At 53.8% G+C, this 23,479-nt stretch overlaps 1 protein-coding gene across 1 annotated transcript in view; it reads right to left on the bottom strand.

Annotated features, from left to right (window-relative positions):
• SRRM3 (serine/arginine repetitive matrix 3) overlaps nt 1-23,094 on the bottom strand; it is a 50,183-nt gene extending 27,089 nt beyond the window's left edge. Inside the window, 3 exon segments of the mRNA XM_057487256.1 lie at nt 106-207; nt 5,021-5,285; nt 22,987-23,094. Of these exon segments, the coding sequence (XP_057343239.1) occupies nt 106-207; nt 5,021-5,253 (335 nt within the window). The 5' untranslated portion in view covers nt 5,254-5,285; nt 22,987-23,094.
• Between the last annotated feature and the right edge of the window lie 385 nt (nt 23,095-23,479).

The raw sequence follows: 23,479 nt of genomic DNA, 5'->3' as shown, positions 1-23,479 counted from the left end.
CTCACCCTCACCCCCAGCTCGGGAGCTTTGGAATGGCCCCACTGGCCTCCAAGCCAGCTGGCACCCTCCCCCGCCCCCAGGGCCCCAACCAGGTTGAGCACTCACATGTGGCTCCCAGGCCGGTCCTCCCTCGTAAGCATCCCCTCCTTCTCCATCAGCATCTGCCGGAAAGTCCTGACCTTCTGTCGGGTCTCCTCCTCTGAGTACCTACAGGGGCACAGGGAAGGTGAAGGCTGCTTTCTAGACTTTGATCCCTCCCCACTTGCCCATGCCCCCAGCCCTTGGCCACAAGTGGACTTCCCAGTTTGCAATGAACTGTCTGTCATCACACCCCCAAGCAAGGCTCTCAGCACTGGAGGAGCTCAAGGCCTCCCCATTTTGCACGAAACCAGCCAAACAACCAGCCAGACAAACAAATAAACTATAGGGAAGTGCTGTTCCCAGAGGTGGGGAGACATCAGGTGAGGCTGTGCCCTCCTTCTAGCCCTCCCCCGCACCCCGGGCAGTCCCTCCTCCCATATCCAGGCTGCAGCCACTCTGGAGACATTTTAGGGGAGAAACAAGAATCCATGGCTTTCTCTGCTTTCCTAGCCCCAAGGCCATCTGATCCTCATGACACCCTTGGAAGTGCATCCCCACTTTTGCAAGATCAAGGCTGCCAAGTGGCTTGACCAGGATCCCAGTGCGAGATCCTCTGCTTCCTGGTCTGGGGTTGAGGGTGGTGAGGTCTGGGCCTTGAATGGAAGCTCCAAAGCTCTCTACTCCCCTCTCTCTCCCTCTTTGAGCCAGGTGTCTGGCTAGGGACCAAAGCCCAGAATGATCTACTCTTCATCTTTGCTCCCACACCTTGGGGTCTGTCATCATCCTCTCCCACTGTACCACTGTGACAGCCACTGTCTGGGCCTCCCAGCTCCTCTGGCATCTCCCTCTCCAGCCTGAGTCCATGCTGTCCCTGGGGGGTCTTTGCTTCCCCAGCCCCTTGTCCTGTGCCTGGCGCACTGCGTGTGTTCAGTGTCTGTTGCTGAAACAATATGGGGGTCCTAAACCTCTTACTTTCCTCTTCCTTGGCTGCAGGTCATTGTCCTGGAAAGAAAACATGGTGGTGAAAAGAAACGGGGGTCCTGTCTTTTCTCGGCCATCAGCTTACCATCCACACAGCAGGTCCTGCCCTTCCCACTCAGCCTGTCCTTGACAATGGCACCTTGTTTGCCCATCTCTTCCCTCCTCCCTTCAACAAGCACTGGGGATTGGCCCAGCCTTTTTAGAGAGCAATTTGGCAATTCTTTTCAAAGGCCTTAAAATATGAACACATCCTTTGACTCATAAATTAACTTTAAGGTTTCCCTGTGGAAATAATCATGGCTAAGCACAGAGATGTGACTCATGGGATGTTGAGAGCAGGATGGATACCCCTGACCGGGTTAGGTGCCCACATTTGTGTTTCCATAGCAACCTGTGCCTCCTGGATCCTGGCAGGTGGCTCATGTGCTAGTCATCACCTGCTGACTCCTGTATCCTGTGCTGGCCTGGGAGCTCCGCAGGGCAGGCAGAGACCTTGTCTGTCTGAGCTGCCATTGTGTCCTTAGCATCTGGCACCTTGCCCGACACATGTGGCATTCATAATTTTTTGACAAATGAGTGACTGGTGATGGAGAGGCACTGAAGAATTTGAAGATTGGACTTTCAATTTGGATTTTCCATTGTGGGTCTGAGATTGCTGGATTGAACCTACTCAGAGTCTTGGGAAGGGACCCTCTATGTTTCAGTGTATCTTGCTGGGAGCAGCAGGGAAGCCAGAGATCACATCTGGTTATTCGGCAAAGAGGTTTCAAGTGAGGTCACCACCTGTGAGTGTCCCCTCTGCTCCTATTTCTTGAAATCATCCCTTAGCTGAGAGCCACGTGGGACGGCAATTAAGGGGAGAGGCGGGAGAGCCAGGCAGTCTTATTTTTGAATCCTGATACTCCTCCTGTCCCCACTTTCTAGCTCTGTGACCCTGGACAAAGTCCATACACTTCCCTTACTCTTAGTATCCACATCTGTGAAATGGGATAGTAACCTGTCTTTCAGGGTTGTCATAAGGATTAAGGGAGATAATGCATATAAAGCACCTTATGCAAAGCACGGCACATAGTAGAGGCTCAATAAATGGTAGCAATTGATGATTATTTGCCCCAGTGCAGGGGGGATAGAGGGTCTAGTCAAGCTAGGCTCCCTGCCTTTTCCCACCCTGGCTGGGTCAGCATGGTCCCAGGTCAGGAATCACTTGGGCCTCTTCTCTCTGCTCTTCCAGGAGGCAAAGGCTGAGATGGGGAGAGAGGGTGCTACCTGAACCATCCTTTCCCTGGGGAGGTGGCGGTATCTGCCAACCTAAGGCCATGGAGGAGGCCTGGCTAGCAAGGCAAAGACTCAGACTGAAAGTCCAGGACGTGGTCAGGGGAGTGGAGCAGGGAGGGCGATGATGTCTGTCTCAGTGCCTGCCTCTGGCTCAGACACGCCCCCACAGCCAGTCTGGCTCTTTCAGAAACAAGGGAAGGACATACCAAATCTGTTGCTGCTGTGGGGACTTTCTGGGTGGCCCTCTGGGGCTGGTGTGGGGTGAGGAGACACTGCATTTTAAAAGAGGCCCCTGGAGTGGAAAATGTTTCATTCTGCCTGTCTCTGCTCAGAATCACTTGGTCATTAATTTGATCTTCACCACAGCTCTGAGGTGGGTGGTCTTCCTATTTCCATTTTGCAGGTGAGGAAACCCAACAGGGAGAGGAAGGGTTCCAAGCTCAAAGCCGTGCTCTGTCCACCTCAGGGGTGGTAGGTAAGGGGGGGCAGGGGTAGGTCAGTGGGGGAATGTCAGAGTGACTTCAGTGCAGCCTCATACCAGAGAATTAACAGGCCAACCAGTAGCATTAAGGAAGGAATTGGTTTTTAATGGGGCCAAAGAATATGTGTTCCTGGGACTAGTAGGTATATTTATCAAGTGTCTGAGAATCTGGTAAGTAATGTGAATGGACCAGCATTTCTAGAAATGGATATTAAGGACTGGGTTTGATAAGACAGCAAGAGTCCCTGGTGTCTGTAGAGCACCTTCTGGGGACTGGCTGGGCAGGGAGAGCCCTGTGTGTGCCTTAGTCCACAGGACCCTCATAACAACTCCCTACAATACAGGCCAGTGACTGTGGCTTGCCCAAGATCACGGGCCTGGACTGTTGAGGTCCAGAGGAGCTGTGCCCTCCACTAATCAGGCTGCTGCCAAGGGATGGGGCAGGCAGGGGGATGGTAACTTGAGTGCTAGCTTTGTGGGAGACTGCAGTCTGAGGGTCACTTGGAGTTGGGCTTGGGTGGGGGAAGGGGCCCTGACCAAAGGGATGGGGCTCTGTGAGGGGAAGGGGACAGTTTCTAAGAATAAAGCACAGAAGTCTGGCCCTCCTGTGCCCCAGGCACCCCTCCTGTTCCCTTACCACACCCATTGCGTACACTCCCTTGGCTCCTGGAGTCTCCAAACTCAGCAGGATTTGCAGGTTTAATTAAGGTCCTGGGCTCTCTCTGTAGAAGGATACTCCACTCCTGTGCACACTCAACCCTGCCCCTGGGGATCTCATTTCCTCTGTCCAGAACCACAGCTCATCAAACCTGTTTATACTGCCAGCTGGAGGCTTCCTTTCAGTCTTCAGCAGCCTTCCACCCATCTATCTCTGCAGGGACCGTCCCCACTCCAACCTGGTCCCCAGCCGGAGGTGAACACCAAGTGCCTACGCTCCTCTCTTTTCCTTTCGAGTGGCCCTGACTAGCAGCCCCCTGGAGACCCTGGATTCAGGCCCAGCCATGTCCCTGTTTTCCTGATGGCTTTCAGCCAATGACTGTCTCTTTCTGAGCCTCAGTGCCTCCTGGGCTCCAGGGATGGTCTTAGATGCCTCTTAGGGAGCCCAGGAGGCCTGGATGGACAGAGGTGTGGTTGGTTTGGAAGAATTGCTGTACACAGACTGTCTTTGCTGATGTGGCTCCAGGCCCAATGCACTGGGGATTTCTGATTTCTTGGCTCACTGACAGTGCAAATCTGATGGGCAGATACTGTTCCCCACTTTGACTCCCTCAACAGCCAGCCCACTGGTTTCAAAGTACTCAGGGTAGATGCAAAAGGGAGCTTTGGGACCACCAGTTTCCCTTGATGCAGTACACATGGGAATGTCTTTGCTCTCTGTTGCTTTGCCTGCAGCTCTGTGTGTGAGGGCTGTCTCATCTCCACTGACTTTCTGGGGAGGTCCCTAAGTCCTCACTGACTGATCTATGCACAACCCTTCCTTTTCAGCCTCAAGAACTCCTACACATTCTTCAAGGCCCATTCAAATGTCTTCTCTCAGAATTTCTCCTCTGAGCTCCTGAAGCACTTGGCCCTCTCCTGTTCTGTCCTATAACCATGATTCTGATCTGCTTTGTGGTATGGCTGGCTTTTACCACGACTGTTTCCCTTCTGAGATGGGGAGGGAGTTGGGGGTTGGGGAGTGGTCTTTGAGGAAGGGACTAATCCGGCTCTGGGGCCCAACATTGCCCAGCACAGTGCCTGACACACTTGTGAGCCCTGTGACTGGTTCTGAACTAGACAAGGCGGCTGGGATTCCTTTGTGGAAACCACAGTAGCCATCACACATAGTAACAGCCCTTTGTGCTTTTCTGCCTGGCCGCAGCACCCGCTTGGCAAGTCCAGGCAGCTCAATCCACCCATTTTATAGAAGGGGAAACTGAGGCCTTGAGTTGACATTGATGTTTCCACGCCTCTCTCCCCTGCTGGACTGGATGTGTTTGGAAGCACTGTGTCTTCTTGGCTTCTGAGCCCAGTTCATAGCTTGGCACAGAGAAGGCATTCAAGACAGCTTACAGTACAAATAAGCGAATGAATGAATGGAAGTTTGGCTGGGCTTGCAATGGTTCCACCCTGACTGGTTCAGACTCTGCCCCCTTGCCTGACTCGCTCCAGGGTCCCGTCCTGTCCGGCCCCGCCCCTTGTCCCCGCCCCTGGCCCGCTCACCCCTGCTCCTCCATCATCTCCTGCAGCTCCATGCACTTGAGCTCCACGCGCCGCTTGCGTTCGTGGTCCAGGATCTCGCGGTGCGCGCGCTTCACCAGGCCCGGCTCCGCGGCCCGCAGCTCCTCCTCTGCGCGCGGCCAAGCCCCCGAGGAGGCGCCTGGCTGCGGGAAGCCATTGGCCGCGTCGGGCGGTGAGGGCATGCTGGACGCCCCGTTGTTCACGGTGGAAGACATGGCAGCAGGCCCCAGAGCGGCTGGTCTCGGTCCTGCAGGACAGACACAGGCACCAGGCGCGATGGTCACTTTTCGGCCACCTGCTAAACTCCTCTCTGCGCGGGTTAATCCTGGAGATTTAAAGGCCCACTCACAGCTCTAATCCGCTTCCCCGCATGCTGCATAGGGGGGCAGACGGAAGGTTTACATCTTTGGGTCATACCTCAGGGCGCAAGCGAGGCTTGGACACCAGGCTTTAACATCTGTAAGGTGGGGGATACAGGCTGGATTAGATGGCCTCTAAGGACCCTTCGCTTGGAATCATCTCCGGGGATCTAGTAGCCACCTAGGGCAACCATCCCTTCCGTGTACCAATTCCTGGGCCTGCCACTTAGCCCCGGCTTCCAGCTTCCCAGGCAACCAAATCGGTCTCTGGAAAATTTGTTAGTTTCATTTTTGTTTTTCCTTCAGGCTCAGTTTTACCCCCTCCCCTCAAACACTGTCTCTGGCCAGTGGGGTCACAGACTACATGCACTCCCACCTTCCAGACTGCTCCTGCAGCGATGGGAAGTCGAGTCAACTCCATTCCCACCACAGATGCAGTTTTCAGCTCTCACTTTGATCTGGCCAGCTTCCCCAAAGCCAGCGTTCTAGGTGGGGGTCTGATCTAGATTGGAGTGCACAAGTCTGTGAAACTTCTGGAAACACTGATTCTGAAGATGTGACCAAAAGTGGCACTGACGCTGGCTTTCCAGGCAGCCACACCCTCCTGCAGGCTCGAGAGAGTGATGTGGAGTCAGCAGGGCTTGGGAAGTAAGAAGCCCTAGCTCTATGCTAGGCCCAAAGTAAAGCATGCACGTGCCCGTGCCTGGGCACACATGTGCGTGCACACACACCAAAGACCTATCTTGACAGAGGGGAGGCACCTCCTGAGTTATTTCCATTTCCTTTCTCCAAGGTTCTGCTGGTTGCTAAGCAACAGGGAGGCCTCCTTCCCAGGAAGTGGGATTGGAAGGAGGGAAGGGGTGGAGGGAGGTGGGAAAGAGGCATTGGGCGTGTCTGGACATCCTGGATGGGGGCTTTCTGCAACACAACCCCCAAAACACTCTGCCCTCACTGGCCTCAGAGTGATGGGGGTGGGAGGATTGAAAGCCACAAAGCCTGGAAGGGTGAGAAGAGATGGGGGGACCATGAGAGGCACAAGAGGCTCTGAAGGGGACAGAGTGTGACAGGCAGTTACAGTGGTGAAAGAACATAAGCTCCTTTTATATGTTCATCCCTGTAAGTCCCAAGTCCTTGAGTCCCAGGCCAGGCTCCTCCACGTCTTGCTGTGTGACCCTGAGGATGTCACTGACCCTCTCTGAGCCTTTGGTCCCACCTGTGCCTAGAAGCATCATCCAGACTCCTCTGGAGAGCAGGGCTCTTGGGGATTTACAGACCAAAGCTGTTCTTCTAAACTCTGTCTCCACCTCTAAAACCCTGCTGGGTCCCACCTCCATCCTAGCTGAGCCCTGCACCCCAGCTCACCAGGGCTTCTCCTGGGTTGCCCCACAAGTACCACCCACTCACTCAGCCCCACACAGAGCTTTGGGAGTCCCATCCCCTGCCTGTCTGGGCCATGGTGCTTGGCTCATGGGTGATCCTTCCAGCTCTTGGCCACCCGAGCCAGGGATGTGTGTGGAGCTTGTCCTGGCCCAGCACAGCTCACCTGTCACCAAGTTTGGCCCCTCATCTCCTTTCTCAACATCATCCACATTTTTTTGCTTGCTCCCCTCCTGTCAGCACCAAAATCCAAGCCCCTCACCCTGGTCCCATCTCAGTATCTTGCCTGGTGCCCCCATCCTCTCTGTCCATCTTCCATTGCAACCTGAGAGACTGGTTCAGGAGTGAATCAGATTAACAGCCTCTAGTGGCTTCGCCTTGCCTTGGCTTGAAGTGGTGGCCTGCCTTCTGGTCTAGCCCCACCCCCACCCAAGATTCGCCATCTCTCTTGCATCTAGGCTTTTCCACTCGCTGTTCCCTTTCCCTGGGACACCCTTCTCCTGAATCCATGTGTCCTCAGAGTCACTGCTTGTAGGCATGACCACCTCTTGGGAGCCTTTCCTTACTCCTCTGGCTGGTGCTACCCTCCCAGAGCCCTTGCCACTATTGGCACTGTGGGCTCACAGGTCTGGCTTCCTCTGGGCTGAGGGCTACTTTCAACTCCTGGCGCCAGCAAAGACCTGAGCAGGTAGAGCTCAAGGTGCAGGGGTGGAACAAATGGAAGATGATTACAATGGGAGATGGGATAGAGGAATGCCTGGTGCCGTTCTGTAATGCAGTCTGAGAGACCCCTTTGCATTCTGCCGTATGCTATCTCACAGCTTCATCCCTTGCTGCACCTCATCCTGCAACCCACATCCAGTCCCTTAGCCTTAGTCATCTGTCCCCAGAAATGTGCTCTCACTCTCTGTGCCTTTGCCTGTGCAGTTCCCCTGTGCTGGAATTCCATTTCCTCTCTTCTCTACCTGGGCAACTTCTATTCATCCTTCAGAGCCCCATCTGAATGTCCCCTCCTCTGGTAAGCCATTCCTGCTTCTGAGGAAAGATAAATCATTCCCTCTTTGTGCTCCCACAGGTTTGTCCTCACCTCCTTAGATGCCTAAGTTCAAACTTGTCTGCATATGAACCCTCTCCTCCCCCTCCTTCTGGACTGTGAGCCCTTCAAGGGGAGAGATCCCTTTGTTCTGGCTCCCCAGAGCCTACCCAGCACCTGGCAGTGCAGGAGGTGAGCCAAGGGTGTGGGGAGAAAGTACTTAGGTCCCAGTTATCCCACAGAACCCGTGGAGCCAGGTTCTGAGCAATGCTGGTCTGCATGCTTTCCCTCTGACAAGGGCAGGCTCCCCAGCCTAGAACTTGGCCTGAGCTCTTGAGGGCAGAGTAGAGGAAGCTGGTGGAAGTAATTCTGAATGCACTCAGATCTCCAGACATTGCGAAATTCTATCCCCAGCACTAGGTGCCTGCGTACAATTGCTAGGCTTGGGGCAATCTTTCAGGAATGACTAAGAAGGAAAGGAGGGGTTAGGAAGGCCCAGGGGGCAGACGTAGTCTGGATTTTCACTAGGATAGATGGTGGAGTACATCAGTTTTACCTGGCAAGTTGGAGAGCACCAGGCAGGAAACCAAAGCAGGTCTGTTAAAAGAATGACCCAGAACCCATAGCGGAGGAGCCAGGCTCCTAAAATAAGTCATTGCACACTAAGCTCACTTCTTTCCAAGTTGGGGCTGCTGGGCCAGCAGACCTGGGAGTTACTGCAGGCACAGGGTCTCTCCATGAGGCACCTGACATTATCTTTTATGGAGTCCGTCAGATTTCACGAAGAGAGAGAGCATGCTGGTGGGAACTAATATTCTGTACCGTTGTTTCTAACTGATGGATAGATCAATCTGTGCTCCAAGGGAGTTGATTAATGGGTCAATGTCACATTAGATGGAAATGTTTAGTGGGAGACCACAGGGCTCTGTCCTCATGCATGTCTGATCCAATTCGGTCACCACTTTCTGATGGAACACTGATAACTGGGTGATCAGATTCACCAAGGACAGCACTGGGGAAGGCTCAGAAATATACAGTCAGACTCTGAAAAGGGCTCAAAAGACTGGGAAGAGGGAAGGAATCTAAGAAGGTGACACAGGATAGTGAGAAAGGCCTCATTCTGAAGCTGGGTCCCAAACTTCCTAAAATTGGAAGGGGGTCAGGCATAGTTTAGAAGCAGCATCCTTGCAAAGGATTTAGGGGTTTTCAATGGTCACAGACTCACTTTGAGTCAGTATCATGATGTGGTTGCCCAAAATGCATGTTATTTTATGCTCTGTCAACAAAACGACAATGTCTAGAATGGGGAGATGAGGCTATACAGGTGGTCAGAACCCCTATCTTGAAGGATTGTAGATGATTTAGGCTGAACATGGCTGAATCTGTGGGGAAGCTTGTTAGAAACTGGTAGGGTTGCCAGATATGGCAAATAAAAATACAGGAGGCACAGATAAAATAAATTTGAATTTCATGAATTTCTTATTTGGGGTATACTTACGCTTAAAAAAATTCATTGTTTATCTGAACTTCAAATTTAACTGGGTGTCTTGTACTTTATATGTCAATCCTACCTGGGACCCACCCCAGACTTGCTGAATTGAAAGTTCTTGGGGTGAAATTGTTTATGCTCCCCAGATTAATATGATACGAAGTATCTATGGACCAGCCACTGGGAGCTAGTGTCTGGAGCCGAGGTTCTCAAATCTTATTAGGCATCAAAATCACCTAGAGGGCTTGTAGATCTGGGGTGGTGTCTGAGAATGTGCATTTCTAACAAGCTCCTAAGTGCCTCTCATGCTGCCCCATCTCACACCACGCTGAGAGGAGCTAATCTGGATGGTTCTAGAAGCCAGAACTCCTGCAGGGAAATCATTTAGAGGGGACTTCATCTAGGTCCAAGAAAGGATTTTTTTCCCCCTACTAATAAAAACTTAGAAAAATAAAATAAAAGTAAGCAACTCAGTCATTCCAGGATGAGTTCCCCATTATGAGAACTGTTCAAACAGGAGATAAGACACTATTTGCTCAACACTCACTCACCCAGCATCTACTCTGGGCCCCACCCTATGAAGGGCTGTCAATTTGGAATTGAAGGAGACCCTGTCTGGGAGCTCAGTGGTATGCGGGAGACCAAGAGGTATGGCAGTGCAGTGTGATATAAGAGACTTTGACGAGTGTCTGTGGTCCCACCCGGCTGGTCAGGGCAGGCTTCCTGGAGGAAGGGCTGGAAGGGGCTGGAGACAGGGGAACCAAAGCCTAGACCATGATTCCAGAAATAAACAGGAAGACAGCAGGACTGGGACTGGCTGGATGTGGGGTTGGGTGCAGGTGTCTGGGATGACACTGAGTTTCTGGCTTGAGTGCCCTGGTGAATGGTCATTTACTGTGATGGGGAACATGGAGGGCAAACTGGGGGTGTGCTCAATGAGAGCCTGTGAGGGTCCAGAAGGCAGATACAGAGTCTTGAGCCATAACCCTAACCCCGAGCCTAATTTGCTATAGTCCTTGGGGACAAAGACATTCTCTCTTTGGAGGCAGAGCAGCAAATGGGAAGACTTTTCTCTACTGTTGTTTGTCTCTGAGACCCTGAGAAGTCTCTTCCTTCTCTGGACCCTTGTTTCCGCACTGGACGATGAGGGGGCTGGACTCAAAGACCCCACAGATCCTTCTCTGGAAATTTAGGTAATACTACCTGCGTGTGCTGCCAAACCTTCAGCCCACCCCCTTCCTGCTGATGTAGCCAGTGGCCAGAGCCATACCAGCCACCCCCAGAGCTCAGCCCTGAGGCTGTCCCCAGTCCTGGGAAAGGTCCCAAGGGCAGCCCAGATGCTGGGCCATCCAAACCCAAGTGAAGATTCAATACTTTGTTGTCTGCCAGCCAGGAAGTGGTTAAAGGGCCAGAGTCCTGATTCCAAGTCTCATGGCTGAGTCCTTGGAGGTGCCTCCCTCCCCCAGACCCAAGCCATGGGCCCCTGAGCAGGCACAGCCAAGGACAGGACAGAACACTGTCTGCTGCTGGTACCTGCTCCTCCAGCCCTGCTGGCAGAGATTAATTGAAGGTGAGATAGCCCATCTGTATACAGCGGGGTCCAGTCTGCTAGGCACAGAGCCCTCTCAGCTAATGAAATCATCATTCAGCCTGGGGCTCAGAGGGGTAGGATACTCAGGTCAGTAGTGACCTGGCCAGGTCTGGAGGAAAGGACCAAAGGACCAAAGGACCACATTATGTGTCTGTTGGGAAGGCTGAGCCCTGCCCGGGGAAACCTTGATTTGAGGGTGAGACTGGGCCATGCTCAAAGGCTGGGCACCAAATAGCAGTGCTCTTTGGGAAATCATGAGCTGAGTGACCTTGGACATGTGACTTAAACTCTCTGTGCTTCAGTTCCCTTGCTTGGAGAATGGCACTAATAATAGCAGCCTCCCCATAGGTCTGTTGCAAAGGGCTAATACAGGTGAAATGCTATTACAGTGCCTAGTATGCAGTAAATGCCTCATACATGGTACTGGTGATTGTTACTATTATACCTAAGTGCTGACCATCTTCTTTCAGATGTGATGGGAGTAAGGAGTCCCTGGACATCCAGATGAAGATGTCCAGGAAGCTTCCTGGCACTCAGGAGGCTGAGATCTAGGTCTGATTTGTGAGTTGTCATTACATAGCTGGAGATGAACTGGAGAGTGAACTAGGCTGTTGATTTTGGAGGAAGGGGGAGAGGGCAGAGGCTGGAGCCGAGGGCAAGGGTGGGCATCATTCCGAGGAGCTTCCTGGGATGATGGGGGCCACTTTCCCTTCACTCTCTGCTGGCAGCAACAAGCCCCTCCCTTCCCCCTTCACTGGGAGCTGGGCTCTACCACTTCTGCCTGGGTGACTTGGGAAAGTCATTAAACCTCCCTGAGCCTCAATTTTCTTGTCTGTAAAATGGAGACAACACTATACTTCAGAGCACAGTGGGATTGTTCATTCTTTCAGTGACAAGCTTTTTATGAAGACATGCTGATTACAGCCTCACCCCAGAGCCCCACCATGCTGGGCAAGTGAAAAAGAGACCAGAGAGGGTCAAATTTTGCTTGTGATGGTAAGGAAGGCTTCACAAAGCAATGGTGTCTCACCGCAGCCAGCCGGCAGTGAGAGGGTTAGCAGAGTGAGCTGCCTGCCTGCCTCCTTGGAGTCTCTCTTGGGAGGTGCTAGCACTGCTGTTTGTTACCCAGCCCTGGAGAAGACGCTGCAGCGGGGGAGGGAGAAATGCTGAAAGCCATCCTTTCAATTATTCAGCAGCCCGAGCTTCCTGCTGCCCATTGGAGCCAGAGGGAGGCCCCGGCCAGAGCCCCCAGGCTAGGTCTGCCTGTGTTGGGGGAGGACTGGTTCCAGGAGGGGCAGAGGGGCCTGGCCACAGAGGTGCTGGCACCCTGACAGCCTGGACCTGGGCCACAGCCCTCGTGGTGCTGCTCCTGGCCTTCCCAGTCCAGCCCTGCACTGAGGCCAGCTGGCCTGGGCAGGGCATGGCGTTGTCCGCTCCCTGTGATCTCTGTGCTGTAGAATGGAGGTGCAGGTCTGGCCAAGTTCCCAGAGCCAAGATGGAGTGTCTGGGACAGGCAAGGGAAGGAAGGCCAGCCCACTGTCCACAGGAGAAAGTCCAGGTAGCTTAGCTGGCCCCTGCGTCCCAGGCAACCTGTCAGACCCCCTGTGTCTCCGATGTAGAGTACTCTGCACCACCTAGGAGCACACTGGCCCATGCTGCCGGCTCTGCCCGGAACGCCATTCCTCTTCCATCCTAGCTGCTCTAGCATCACCACCTCTGTGAAGCTTGCCCTGACCTCCATGGGGGACATGCATCTGCTGTGCTCACAGAGCCTTAGCCTCTGGCTAAACCACTCTCAGTGTTTACCTCATTCTATTGTGACTGTTCACCCCTGGCCTCAGGAGGCCTCTCCAGGGGCCATGACTGGGTTGCATCCATCTTTGTGTCCCTTGTGCCCAGCACAGAGCATGGGCCAGAGCAGCCGTCTGTGAATGTTTGTTGAAACTCGGCCTGTGTTTGCACTGAGAGGAAGCTCACGATACTTGTTTTTTACCACTGCCATCTCCAGGGATCTCAATGGGAAAGGTCCCTGGTTACTCATATGCCTGGGCTTTGTGTGTGTGACATTTGCATGGGTCATACTGTCACATACTCTGTAAGCCCTGGAGTTCAGCTCTGTCTTTGAACAAACAGGAAGGACTTGCCTGGCACCCAGGCTCCTGCCCATCAGTCCAGCTTCTTGTTGGCTCTGATTTGGGTTCACAGAACAGAGGATCTGGGTGGCAGGTTCCCAGGGACAAGGAGGCCTCAGCTGTGTGCTCATGACAGAGGGGCCCACAGTATAGGCAATACAGCCCAGACAGACCAGTGCAGACCAAGATAGCTCAGGAGGGGCCATAGAGAGTCTGAGTCAGAAGTTGAGATTGGATACATCACAATCAGGGGAACCCACAGACCAGCGCAGATTGGCATTATAGACCAGTAGAACAGAGCAGAGTATGCGATGCTGGTCAGTGGAGGTAACACAAACCAGTTCAGCCTGGTAGGCACACCTACCTATATAGACCAGTACTGAGACCAAACAATCACGTAGTATTTCAGATCCTCTTCTCTGCATCTAGTGAAACAGAGAAGCCTGTCCTATCCAGTCCCCTCTGCTTCTCTTTAGGGACCTCACTGGCCTTTGGGGAGCTGTAGCCTTCCAGCCTTCAGTGACCCTGTGGCTGCCTGAGCTAGAATGGAGATCTGGGGTGGGCTGGGGGCACCCTGAGCAACAACCTAATCATTGCTGAGCTGTCACTGATGGCATGGGCTGCCAGGGAGATGGAGACGTCCACATCCTGGGGAAGGTGCCTGCCAGGTGGCCTTGGTGAGGTGTCCTAGGGCGAGCTGCCTGTGTATCAGGACTCCGTGCTCTCTGATGACTCTCCCAAGTGGCCTCTGGGGCTCACCCTGGAGTGGAATGAAAAGCTGGGCTCAAAGCTGTATGACCAGATGTCTTTTCTTTTTGGGGCCTCAGTTTCCCCATTTGGGCTGTGTCAGGGATCTGGATACTAGTGGGGCCAGCTAGACTAAGCTCTGAGTTCCTGGCAGCCCAAAACTTGGAAAAATCAAAGTTGGGCAGTGATGTACCTCCCCATAGGCGCTCAGTAGGGAAGTTGTGTGCTGGACAGACAGACAAGCCTCTTCCGCCCGACCGGGAGAGTGACAGGAGAAGCCAGCACAGCTGCCTCTGCTGCCCGTGTAATCTCATTATGGAAAATTCCCTCTATTGACTCAGCTCTAATCAAGCAGGCTGCCCCGGGCATCCCCCTCAGGTTTCTGCTGGGCTGGGTGAGATCAAAGAGAGAGAGAGCTGGGCTGGGGGCTGGAGACCCACCTGCCATTTCCATCGATCCAGATGCTCCTCTGGTTGCTAGGCAACAGCCTCCAGTCTCTCCTGGTTCTTCTTCCCCCAGGGGCTGCAGGATTGGGCAGTAAAGGGGGACCCCACATTCATTCTCCAGGTCTTCCCTTACCAAGCTAGAGATCTCTGTCACCAAGCTGAGCCCAACCTCCTGCCATCCTGGAAGCTTGACCCTCCCACAAAAATGGACCCCTTCCTCTCCCCTCACATTTGTATTCATCTCCAGGATACTTGAAATCCACACCTCTTCTGCTTCACGCAAGCCTCCTACCAGGACGACAGGCCAGGGATTGACTAGAGAGAAGAGACCCACAGGGAGTCAGTGATACCAACTCCCAGCCCGGTGCTGGGCTAGACGTGGGAGCCATTTTATCTTGAGAGAATGGCTCTAAGACAAATTCACACTCCCACTTTTGAGTGGGCTGGCTCTTTTTTTTCCTTTTTCTAAAACGTAGGATGCATTTCATAGTAGTTTTTTTCTTTTTTGTCTCAGTGCTATAATTTAAAACTGTAAGTTGTGTTTTAAAACAGGCGTTAAAATGTACTGTGGGTTTTGGGGGCTGTAACTGACTAAATAATGCAAACCTGATAATTTTATCATAGTTTAATGTTTCACATATTTTATCTACCCTATACTGATCATCTTTCCTTTTTTAAAAATAAACTGAATATGTGCACTTCATCCCAGCAGTTGTTATGTGGTGACCTACTTATATTGTGGCTTATTTAGGATTTTTAAGTGTCTCCCCCTTGGGAGATGGAAAATATCTTGATCTGCCCCGTGGTCCCTCATTAGACCTTTTTTATGCAACTAAGGGAGAGGAAGGGGTGATGTGCTTCCCAAAGTGTGAAGAGCCAGGACTCAGGAGTGCAAGGGCCCAGCCCCGTGAGCCCCCCAGAGATACGCAGTCCCTGGGCAGCAGTCCCGGTGCGCTTGGTCCTGCCACTGCCTGCCACCTGCTCCCCGAGCTCCACAGCACAGTGACAGAGCTCTTCCCTGATGCCCCTGCTCAGCCCCAGCCACACACTTCAACTCTGAGAGGCACAGCTTTCCAGGGTCCTTGACAAATGGTAGCCAATTAATGTCAATTAATCTGATTAGCCTAAATAGTTAATTAAGCAGTTAATTAACGACATCATTGACAATAACCTATGGCTCCGGAGGGATTGCGGGTGGGAGGCAGGAAGGGCGGGGGGCCCTCCTTGCTCTGGCAGGGGCCCCTTAGGGTCAGATCAGGAGAGGGGGCTGCTTTGCAGCTGTGGCCTCTCTGAGTCTCCACCTTGCTCCACCATCAGTCCCAGAATCTCCATCAAGGCGTCTGGCCCCACCCTAGCTACAAGCCCTCCCCCGACCTCCAGGCAGGGTTGAGAGGGTCTGATTTCTGTGGGAGAGGTACAGCAAAGGAGGGAGAAAGGCCTCCTGTCCCAGAAACTGTTCCATCCTAAAATCCCAGAGGAGAATCCCTGCCTCCACTGCCACGCCCCCCACCCCAGAGCACACACCTCACAGCCCTGGAGGGGAACTGTCACCCTTAAGCGCACCCCACAGATGAGGAGACCCAGCACCTCCTGTCTGCCAGGTCTTGTGCTTGCACTGGGGACCTGCGGCCATGAGTAATAGCAGCCCTGCTCTCCAGGAACCCCAGCCTGGGGCATCACAGCACAGCGTGGCCTCTGTGGTCCTACCCCGTCTTATCTGGGTGATCTTGATGACATTATTAACCTCTCTGTGCCTCAGTATCCTCCACTGTGACCTCGCTACTTCATAGGATGTCATGAGGATGAAGGATGAAAGGCATTAGAACAGGTGAACTAGAGCTAGAACAGTGCCTGGCAGGTGGGAAATGCCAAATGGGTGTGCATGGTGATTATGGAGGGAGACAGAAGGGTAAACATCCGGCTAGGGCAGAGGATGAAAGGGGTTGAGGAGGACACAGCACTGGGCGTTTGGGGGTGTGAGGAAGGAGGAGAGCTTGGAACAAGGCATCACACAGAGGACATGCGAGCAGAGGCTGAAGTTTAGGAGGCAGAGGAAGAGGGAAGCAGTGCACCCAGACAAAGGGAACGGCATGTGCAAAGTAGCACCGGTTCTCTTCTCCAGCATGTACAGTCCCCTGGGAGCTTTAAACAGTGCAGACCCCCGGGCCCCACACTCAGATTCTGAATCAATCATTTCGGGTGGGTTGCAGGAATCTGCTTTTCACTGACTGTCAGCTGAGGCATGTACTCTGCACCCAGAGACCACGGCTGCTGTGGTTCTGGGTGTCCCAGGTTGGGAGGAGCTGAGCTGCAGTAGGAGAGGCCCCAGGCCATGTGACCTGTGTCCTGAAAATACACCACAGGACCCCCTCTTGTTTCCATCTGTCCCAATCATGCTTGCCCTTCAGGGGTGACCTTCCTGAAACAGCTCTGGCTATGTGCTGACCTGCTGGAAATATCCCTTGGTTACTCTGGTGTCCACAGGAGAAAGGCCAGACTCCCTCAGCTGGCACTGAGGCCTGCATGATGCCACCTTCTCTCCCAGGCCTGGCTCTCCAGACACACTATTCCCGGAGTGAGTGGTGCTCTTTCCTCCTCCATATCTCTGCTCATTCTGTTCCCTCTGCCAGAAATGCCCTTCCCCTTTGCCCTCCCTGGCAAACCTGTAGGCATCCTATGAGGTCCATCTGTGAAGCTGGCTCCAAGTCAACCAGGCAGGCAGGCCTCCACCTGCACCAGTGCCCTGGCAGTCATATTCCACATACCAGATTCCATTTCCAAACTTTCACCAGCTTATGGGCCTTGCTCCCCACTAGACCGAGGGCTGCTCCCTCCTCTCTCCCATGCCTAGCACGGGGTTTGGGATGACAAGGATAACTGAGCTTTTAAGTTCAGAGGAGCTACTGAGCAAATGTTGGATGAGCGAATAAACAAACACCTCTGTTTTCTGAAATACAAGAAGCAGGGTGGCTAGAGGAAGAGAGAATTTGGGAGGTAGAGAAGAAGGGTGTTCTGGAAACAATAATGGATGGGTCACAAGGACCAAGGAACATGTGTCAGACAGGGCCAGACAGGGAAGGGGGCAGGACTGCCTGGATGTGGCACCTGAAGAGTGTCCCAGGTTCCTTCCCATTCCACAAGCCCCCTCTGGCACCCTGTTGGGAGAAGGAGTGGCTTGGCTCCTCTGCCAGTCCTGAAGCCCACTCCCCCAACCTGGGGCTCTGCCAGCAGCTGGGGATGGGCAGGGAGGCAGGCTGCCCCACTTCTCTGCCCCTGCCCTGGCCTGCTGCTCTTTCTTTCTGTCTGGGTGAACCTGGCCTGGAGCATGTCCACGTACACCCGTCACATCTCCCAGAGGCGTGTCTCCAGTACCTGTCCCTCTGCAGCTGTGCCATCGCCTCCTCCCTGGCCTCTGGGCCCTTGGTCTCTTTCTCTCCATCCTCTTGCCAGGTACAGTCACAGTTGGCCTCCGCAAGTGCAGATCTGACCATTTCATGACAACGCTCCAAAGCCTCTCGTGACTCCCACTGCTTTCCAAATAACTTCCCAGCTTACAGTGCTTTTCAGGGTCCTTCAAAACCTGCCACAACCTACCGCTCTGCCTAGGCTGCCCTCTGTTCCCAGGCCTGCTCTCTCTGCTATGGCTACATAAGATCAGTCTCCCCTTAGTTCACCAGGACTTTTCCTATCTTTGTGCCCACTCTGTTCTCTGGAGTGCCATGCCTCTACCTTCTCTGTCTGGTGCCTTCCCTGTCATTCTCCAAGGCCCAACTTAAATGTCCCTCTCCCGGAAGCCTCCTTGGGCTGCCCACACCACCGTGGACATCTTAGTTATACCAGGACCTCAACAGATTGTCACTGTCAGCACCCATGCCTCCTTCTCCAACTGGGCTAGAGCTCTTCAAGGTCAGGGCCACTGTCTGATTCACCTGTGTCCTCAGTGGTCATACTGTGCTTGAACACAGGAGGTGCTCGGTACATGCTGACTGCATAGCCTCACACACACTGATGACCGCTCTTGGGGGTGCTCTGGATTTTATCTTCCCTCGGGCCCTTTCACACCCACTGCCCGAGTTATTCTCTAGGCACATTTGGAGGCAGGTAGCATCATAACCTACGGCTCCTGAGGGATTGTGGGTGGGAGGCAATTGATTGTGGAGATTGAGGCCCAGGTGAGATCAGAACCCAGGAGACTGGCAATCGCTGGTTCACAGTTCTGAGCTCTTTCTTCTGAGGTCTTGGACTGAGGTTCCACCTCCCTCAGGGATGTCTGACGCTCACATGCTCCCCGCCACTGCCCCAGCATTGTCCCTTCCCACCTCAATCCCTGGCTGACTCTGTCACAGGCCCCAAAGCCATCCTCTCCAATGGAAACCCAGGGACAGCAGACCCCAAAGCTGTGCCCCAGCCAAAAGGGAAGGGCAGGGGTAAGGCTCTGCCCACAGCTCTCACTGGCAATCTGGGAAGCAGCTCCACTCATGCCTAGCCCTCCTCCAGCCATTAAAAACATGCTTTTGGAAGAATCTTTAAAGACATCAGAGAATTGTCACAATAGAGTGAAAAATAGGATGCCAACTTCCCCAACAGCGTGCTCCCAGTTATTTAACTCTACGGGTCTGCGAACACATGGACAAAATCCTGGAAGGAAATATCCCCCACCCCCATGTTCGCAAAGGCTATCTGTCTTAAAATCAGAAGAATTTAATGAAACTTACTTTTCCTGTCTCTATCCTGGGGTGTTTGGGGACTGGTAGTGGGGATGGAGCTTAATATGGGGAGGGGTCTCAGAGCCACATACCATACTCAAAGCTGGAAATAGGCAGGCCAAGAGATCCCCAGCTCAGTAAGCTGCCTGTACCCCAGGGTCCAGTTCACTGGGCTCAGGCTGCCTCATAGCCCTCCAAGGCCCCAGCAGGGTACTAAGGGAGCTGTGGCACGGCTGGCCAGCTCCAGCTGGCAAGGCAGCCTCTGCAGTGGGCAGCAGGCCAGGGCGGGGGCGGCAGGAGGCTGAAGCCAGGCTGACTGCCGAGGAAGCAGCGCAGCGGGTGGATGGGCAGGCGGCTTTTGGCTATAGGGGGGCAGCCCCTGGGGCTCGGGGGCTGCTCCAGAGCCAAAGCATAAATAGTCACTGAGGCCTTTCTCCTAGGCCAGTAGTCATCCTGGGCAGCCTAGACTGGCTCACCTTCTTAGGCCACCTGAGACCCCCATTCTGGATGACATGGAGTCAGTAGGACTCAGCCTCTGGGGATGGAGCTGTCATCCTCCTGTGATCATGCCCCAGAAGACGGTGAGTGGGCCGGAGCCCAGAGGGGTCAGCAGGCGCTAAGCCACAACAAGGACTTGGGCCAGGCTGGGGGCTGAAACTGTTGGTAATGAGCCCTCCTTGGGAACTCCTGCCCTTTCTCTGATCTCACTCTGTCCTCACTGAGCACCCCCTACCCCTCTTGTTCTCTGAATCCACTCTCACTGAGGGACTGCTTTCTCATCCTTTCTCTCTTCATTAAACTCTTCCCCTCTCTGAGCTCCCCACCCTTTCACAGAGCCCAGGTGTTGGAACTGAGAAGGCACTCCTGGGTTTCTTGCCTGGCTGCCCCTCCCTGTTCAGCTGGACTAGTCATCATACGTCCCACTTCCTCCTGCAGGGCCCTGCATCCTTTCTTTAGAGCATCTGCTGCAAAAACCTCCCTGTCCCCAAGATTACATGAATAAGCCTCAGCCACTGCCCGCCTGCTGCTCCCCTGGATGTGTGTGTCCTTGGGGCTCCTGGGCTCTGGCGAACAACTCTGGGAGGTGTGTGGAGGGCATCTTCAGTGTCCCTACAGGTCACCCCAAATCCTGGGCCAGAAGGGCTTAATCCTGGTACAGCCAAAAGAGTTCCAAAATCTCCCTGGCATCTCCAAGCTACATTTACTCCCATTTAGTTAAGACCTCATGTTTTTAAGACCCCATGGGTGAATTTTAAATCTTAGCTCCAAATAATAAGTCAAACCTTGAAACACTGGAGTCAACTTCTACCTCTGCTGAGGAACCACAGGCTTCCCAACATACAGATTTATAGAGCAGAGAGATCTTAAAATCTTGGTGCTGGCAGGGTGTCATCCAATCGAATCCCATCATTTTATGGTTGAGGACACTGAGGTCCAGAGACAGGAAAGGACCTGTTCAAGGTCACACAAGGAGCCAGGGTCAGAGATGGGCCCTGAAAGAAGGTCCTTGAATTCCTGTCCCAGAGTTCTTCAGTGACCTCTACCAAATGCCCCACTCCCCTTCCCACACTGGCCCACACCCAGGACAGCCTGGGGAATTGAGGCTCGGGTGGTGTTGTGGAAACCACACTGGGCCCCTGAGGCAGTGGGCTTGGGTTGCACCAAGACCTTGCTCTATGACCTTGGGAAAGTCACATCACTTCCAGGCCTTGTTTTGTTGCTCTGTGACAGGGAGGTAGCAGCACCTCCGGCACCAGGTTATGTGAGGATGAAATTGGATGATGTAGGTGTAGTGACAGGTCCATGCGGAGGCTGAGAGTGTTGGTAGGAGTTAAGGAAGAGAGGGTGGATTCCCCTCATCTCCTCAGCAGAGCCCCCATTGGCTGCTGGGGCAGTAAGCAGTGGGCAGAAGAGAAAAGTCAGTAGGGGAAGCTGACTCCAGCAATGTTGGCAGCTGCCTATGACTGTGGCCCCATCTCAGGGGGTGAGAGCTAACCGCTCGGAAAGGAACAGGCAGTCACTGGCTTGCCTAGGTCAGCAAGAGGCTGGCAGGCAGAGGAGGTGAGAAGTGGGTGAGGCAGTGAACAGATGAGCCTGCCAGACCCATACTCTCCCTCTGGCAGAGGCAGAGGTGGATTGTGGTGGGGGCACCCAGCTGGCCAGTTTAAAGCACATTCCACCTCCAAATATCCCAGTGACCTTGAGGGACTCAGCTCCTCACTGCACTGCACACCCTCACCCATATGCCTCAGGCTCTCCACCTGGAAAGCTGGCATCATGAATCAAGAAACTGGCATTTAACTGGGCCTTGATATCAAGGGGCTGGGACAGGTCATCAGCTCCACTTCTGCCCCAGGGAAGACAGCTTGGGTGGCGTCATGACCTTGGTTAAGTTACTCAAGTATCATTTTTCAGCTGTGAAATATGGACAATGATGGCTTCCTTGTGAAATTTTTGTGAGGATTAACTGAGCCAACTGTAGTGTTTTGCTTAGCTTGGAGTCTGGTAGAAGGCCCTCAGCCTATGTCCACCTTCTCTAGGAAGAGAAAGATGTGCTCCAAACAAAGCAGAAACTTTTCCACCTTTATCCAGCTCCTCCCTCAGAAATGCTTACTTCCATTCAGTTTACTAACACTCACCTCACATTTTACAGCTTAAAAGTAGTTCCCCATCCATTATCTGGGTTATTTCTTTTAACAGCCGAGCAGATACTATTAACACTACCCATTTTACAGATTGGGAAACAGGCTCTGGAAGGTTAAGTGGTTTACCTGAAATCATGTAGTTCACATTGGAACCCATGTCTCTCAGGCTTTGGAGTCCCTGACTCCCTACCCACCCCCACCTCTTAAAAATCCAACCAACTCTTTATTCACTCTTCAAGAATTCCTCCTCCACCTGGCACAGGAGAGTGGGATGGGGCATAAAGTCAAGGAGCCAAAAAGCTGGTGTTGTGTGGGAGCAATTTCCTAGCCCACTTGGTCCTATTTCTGGCTGGGGAGGAATCTGGTACCTGCTGGGGCCATGACCTTAGGTTGCCCCTTGGACAGAGAAACTCCAGCGCCTGTTCTGCTCTTCATCAAAGTACCTGCTTTTCTCTAAACACAGGACAAAAGACCAGCCCTGGTGCCAGAAGTGGGTGAGTGACTGAGGTCTCAAGGGAGTGAGAAATCATGGCTGGACAAAGCACAGGCATTGGAATATCAGGCTAGACCCGAGTGCCCTTCTCTTGCTCCCACCCAAATCCATCCCCACAGAGGACCTGCTGCCAGGAGCAGGAGCTGCAGGAGGCTTCAACACTGTCCAGGCAGGAGCCCTGGGAGGGAGGAGGAGGAGGATGCAAGGCAGAGGCTGCGTCTCTTCTCTCACCTCCCATTTTCACCAGGAATTTGTTTTGGAGTTGGGTCCACTCCAGAAACTCTCCCTGGGCATCCAGAGAGACTGCAGAGGAATCCCCTAAACTCCCAGTGGCTATTTTTTCATCCATGTTCCCCATCCTCTTCCCAGAGTGAGAGTGAATGCCATCCTGTGTGAGACCCAGTTCCAGATACCAGCGCCTGCTTTCTCAGGGGCATTTGGGCATCTGGGAAAGGGGCCAGACTGTCCCCAAAGCTTCCACCCCTGCTGAATAGAAACCTAGCATTCAGGTGGGAGCTTGCTCCCTCTACCCCTCCCAGTAACCAGCATCTCCACAGGGTGTCTGCATTGGTCTCTCCCTTCTCTAGGGAGCAGGTCCTCTCCTCAGCTCGGGGAGGGCAGCTGGACTTCAGTTGGGGGCCTCCACAGCATCCTCATGAGCCCGGCCACGGTCACTAATGGCCAAGGGAGTCCTGCCCACGACCCCACAGTGCTCTCACTTTCTCCAACCCTCTCAGTGAAATGAACAACGCTTCTCATCTCTGTTCCCCTGGTGCCTAGCACCCCCGATCAAACACTCTAGCAGTCCCCCAACCTACCGTCTACCCCAGGGCCTGCGGACCCTGAGCCCCAGCCCAGCTGGGGAGGCCCGAGGTTCAACCCAGCCCCAGCCCCTCTGGGAAATGCTCCCGCCCCACGAGGGGCTCTCACCTCCGCGCTGACCGCCGCGCTCCGCCGGGCGCTGAAGCCAGGCCCTGCGTTGTCCGGTCCGCCTCCTCGGCTTGGCTCGGTAGGCAGCTCCACGGCCGCCGCGGCCCTGCGCCCTCTGTCTCTCCGCGGCCGCCGCCGTCGCCGCCGCCGATTGCTGAAATGCTGGACAGCGCACCACCATGGAGACGGTCTCTCTGCCCTCCCGCCGGCCAGAGCGGCCTGGATCCCACAGCGCCCTCCGCAGGCCTGGAGGGCCTCCAGCAGCTGAGGCCAGAGACCTGACCTTGGTGAAGGAAGGCCTCAACGCAGACTTCCGTTCCACCCCTTGAGGGTGGGGTCTCCCCAGCTCTGGGAGGCGCCCGTAGGGGAGGTTGGTTATTCATTTGGAACTGGGATTGAAACTCTCTATCCTGAATTCTCGCCAGGACACAGAATGAGTTCCTTATGTCTAAGAGGTCTCTGGGATCCCGCTGGAAGACATCCCTAGGACGCC

This window comes from Manis pentadactyla, chromosome 10 (genome assembly GCF_030020395.1).
Source record: "Manis pentadactyla isolate mManPen7 chromosome 10, mManPen7.hap1, whole genome shotgun sequence".
NCBI classification, from domain to species: domain Eukaryota; kingdom Metazoa; phylum Chordata; class Mammalia; order Pholidota; family Manidae; genus Manis; species Manis pentadactyla.
The sequence above is the reverse complement of the archived record's forward strand: the minus strand, read 5'-3'. Positions and strand labels throughout refer to the sequence as shown.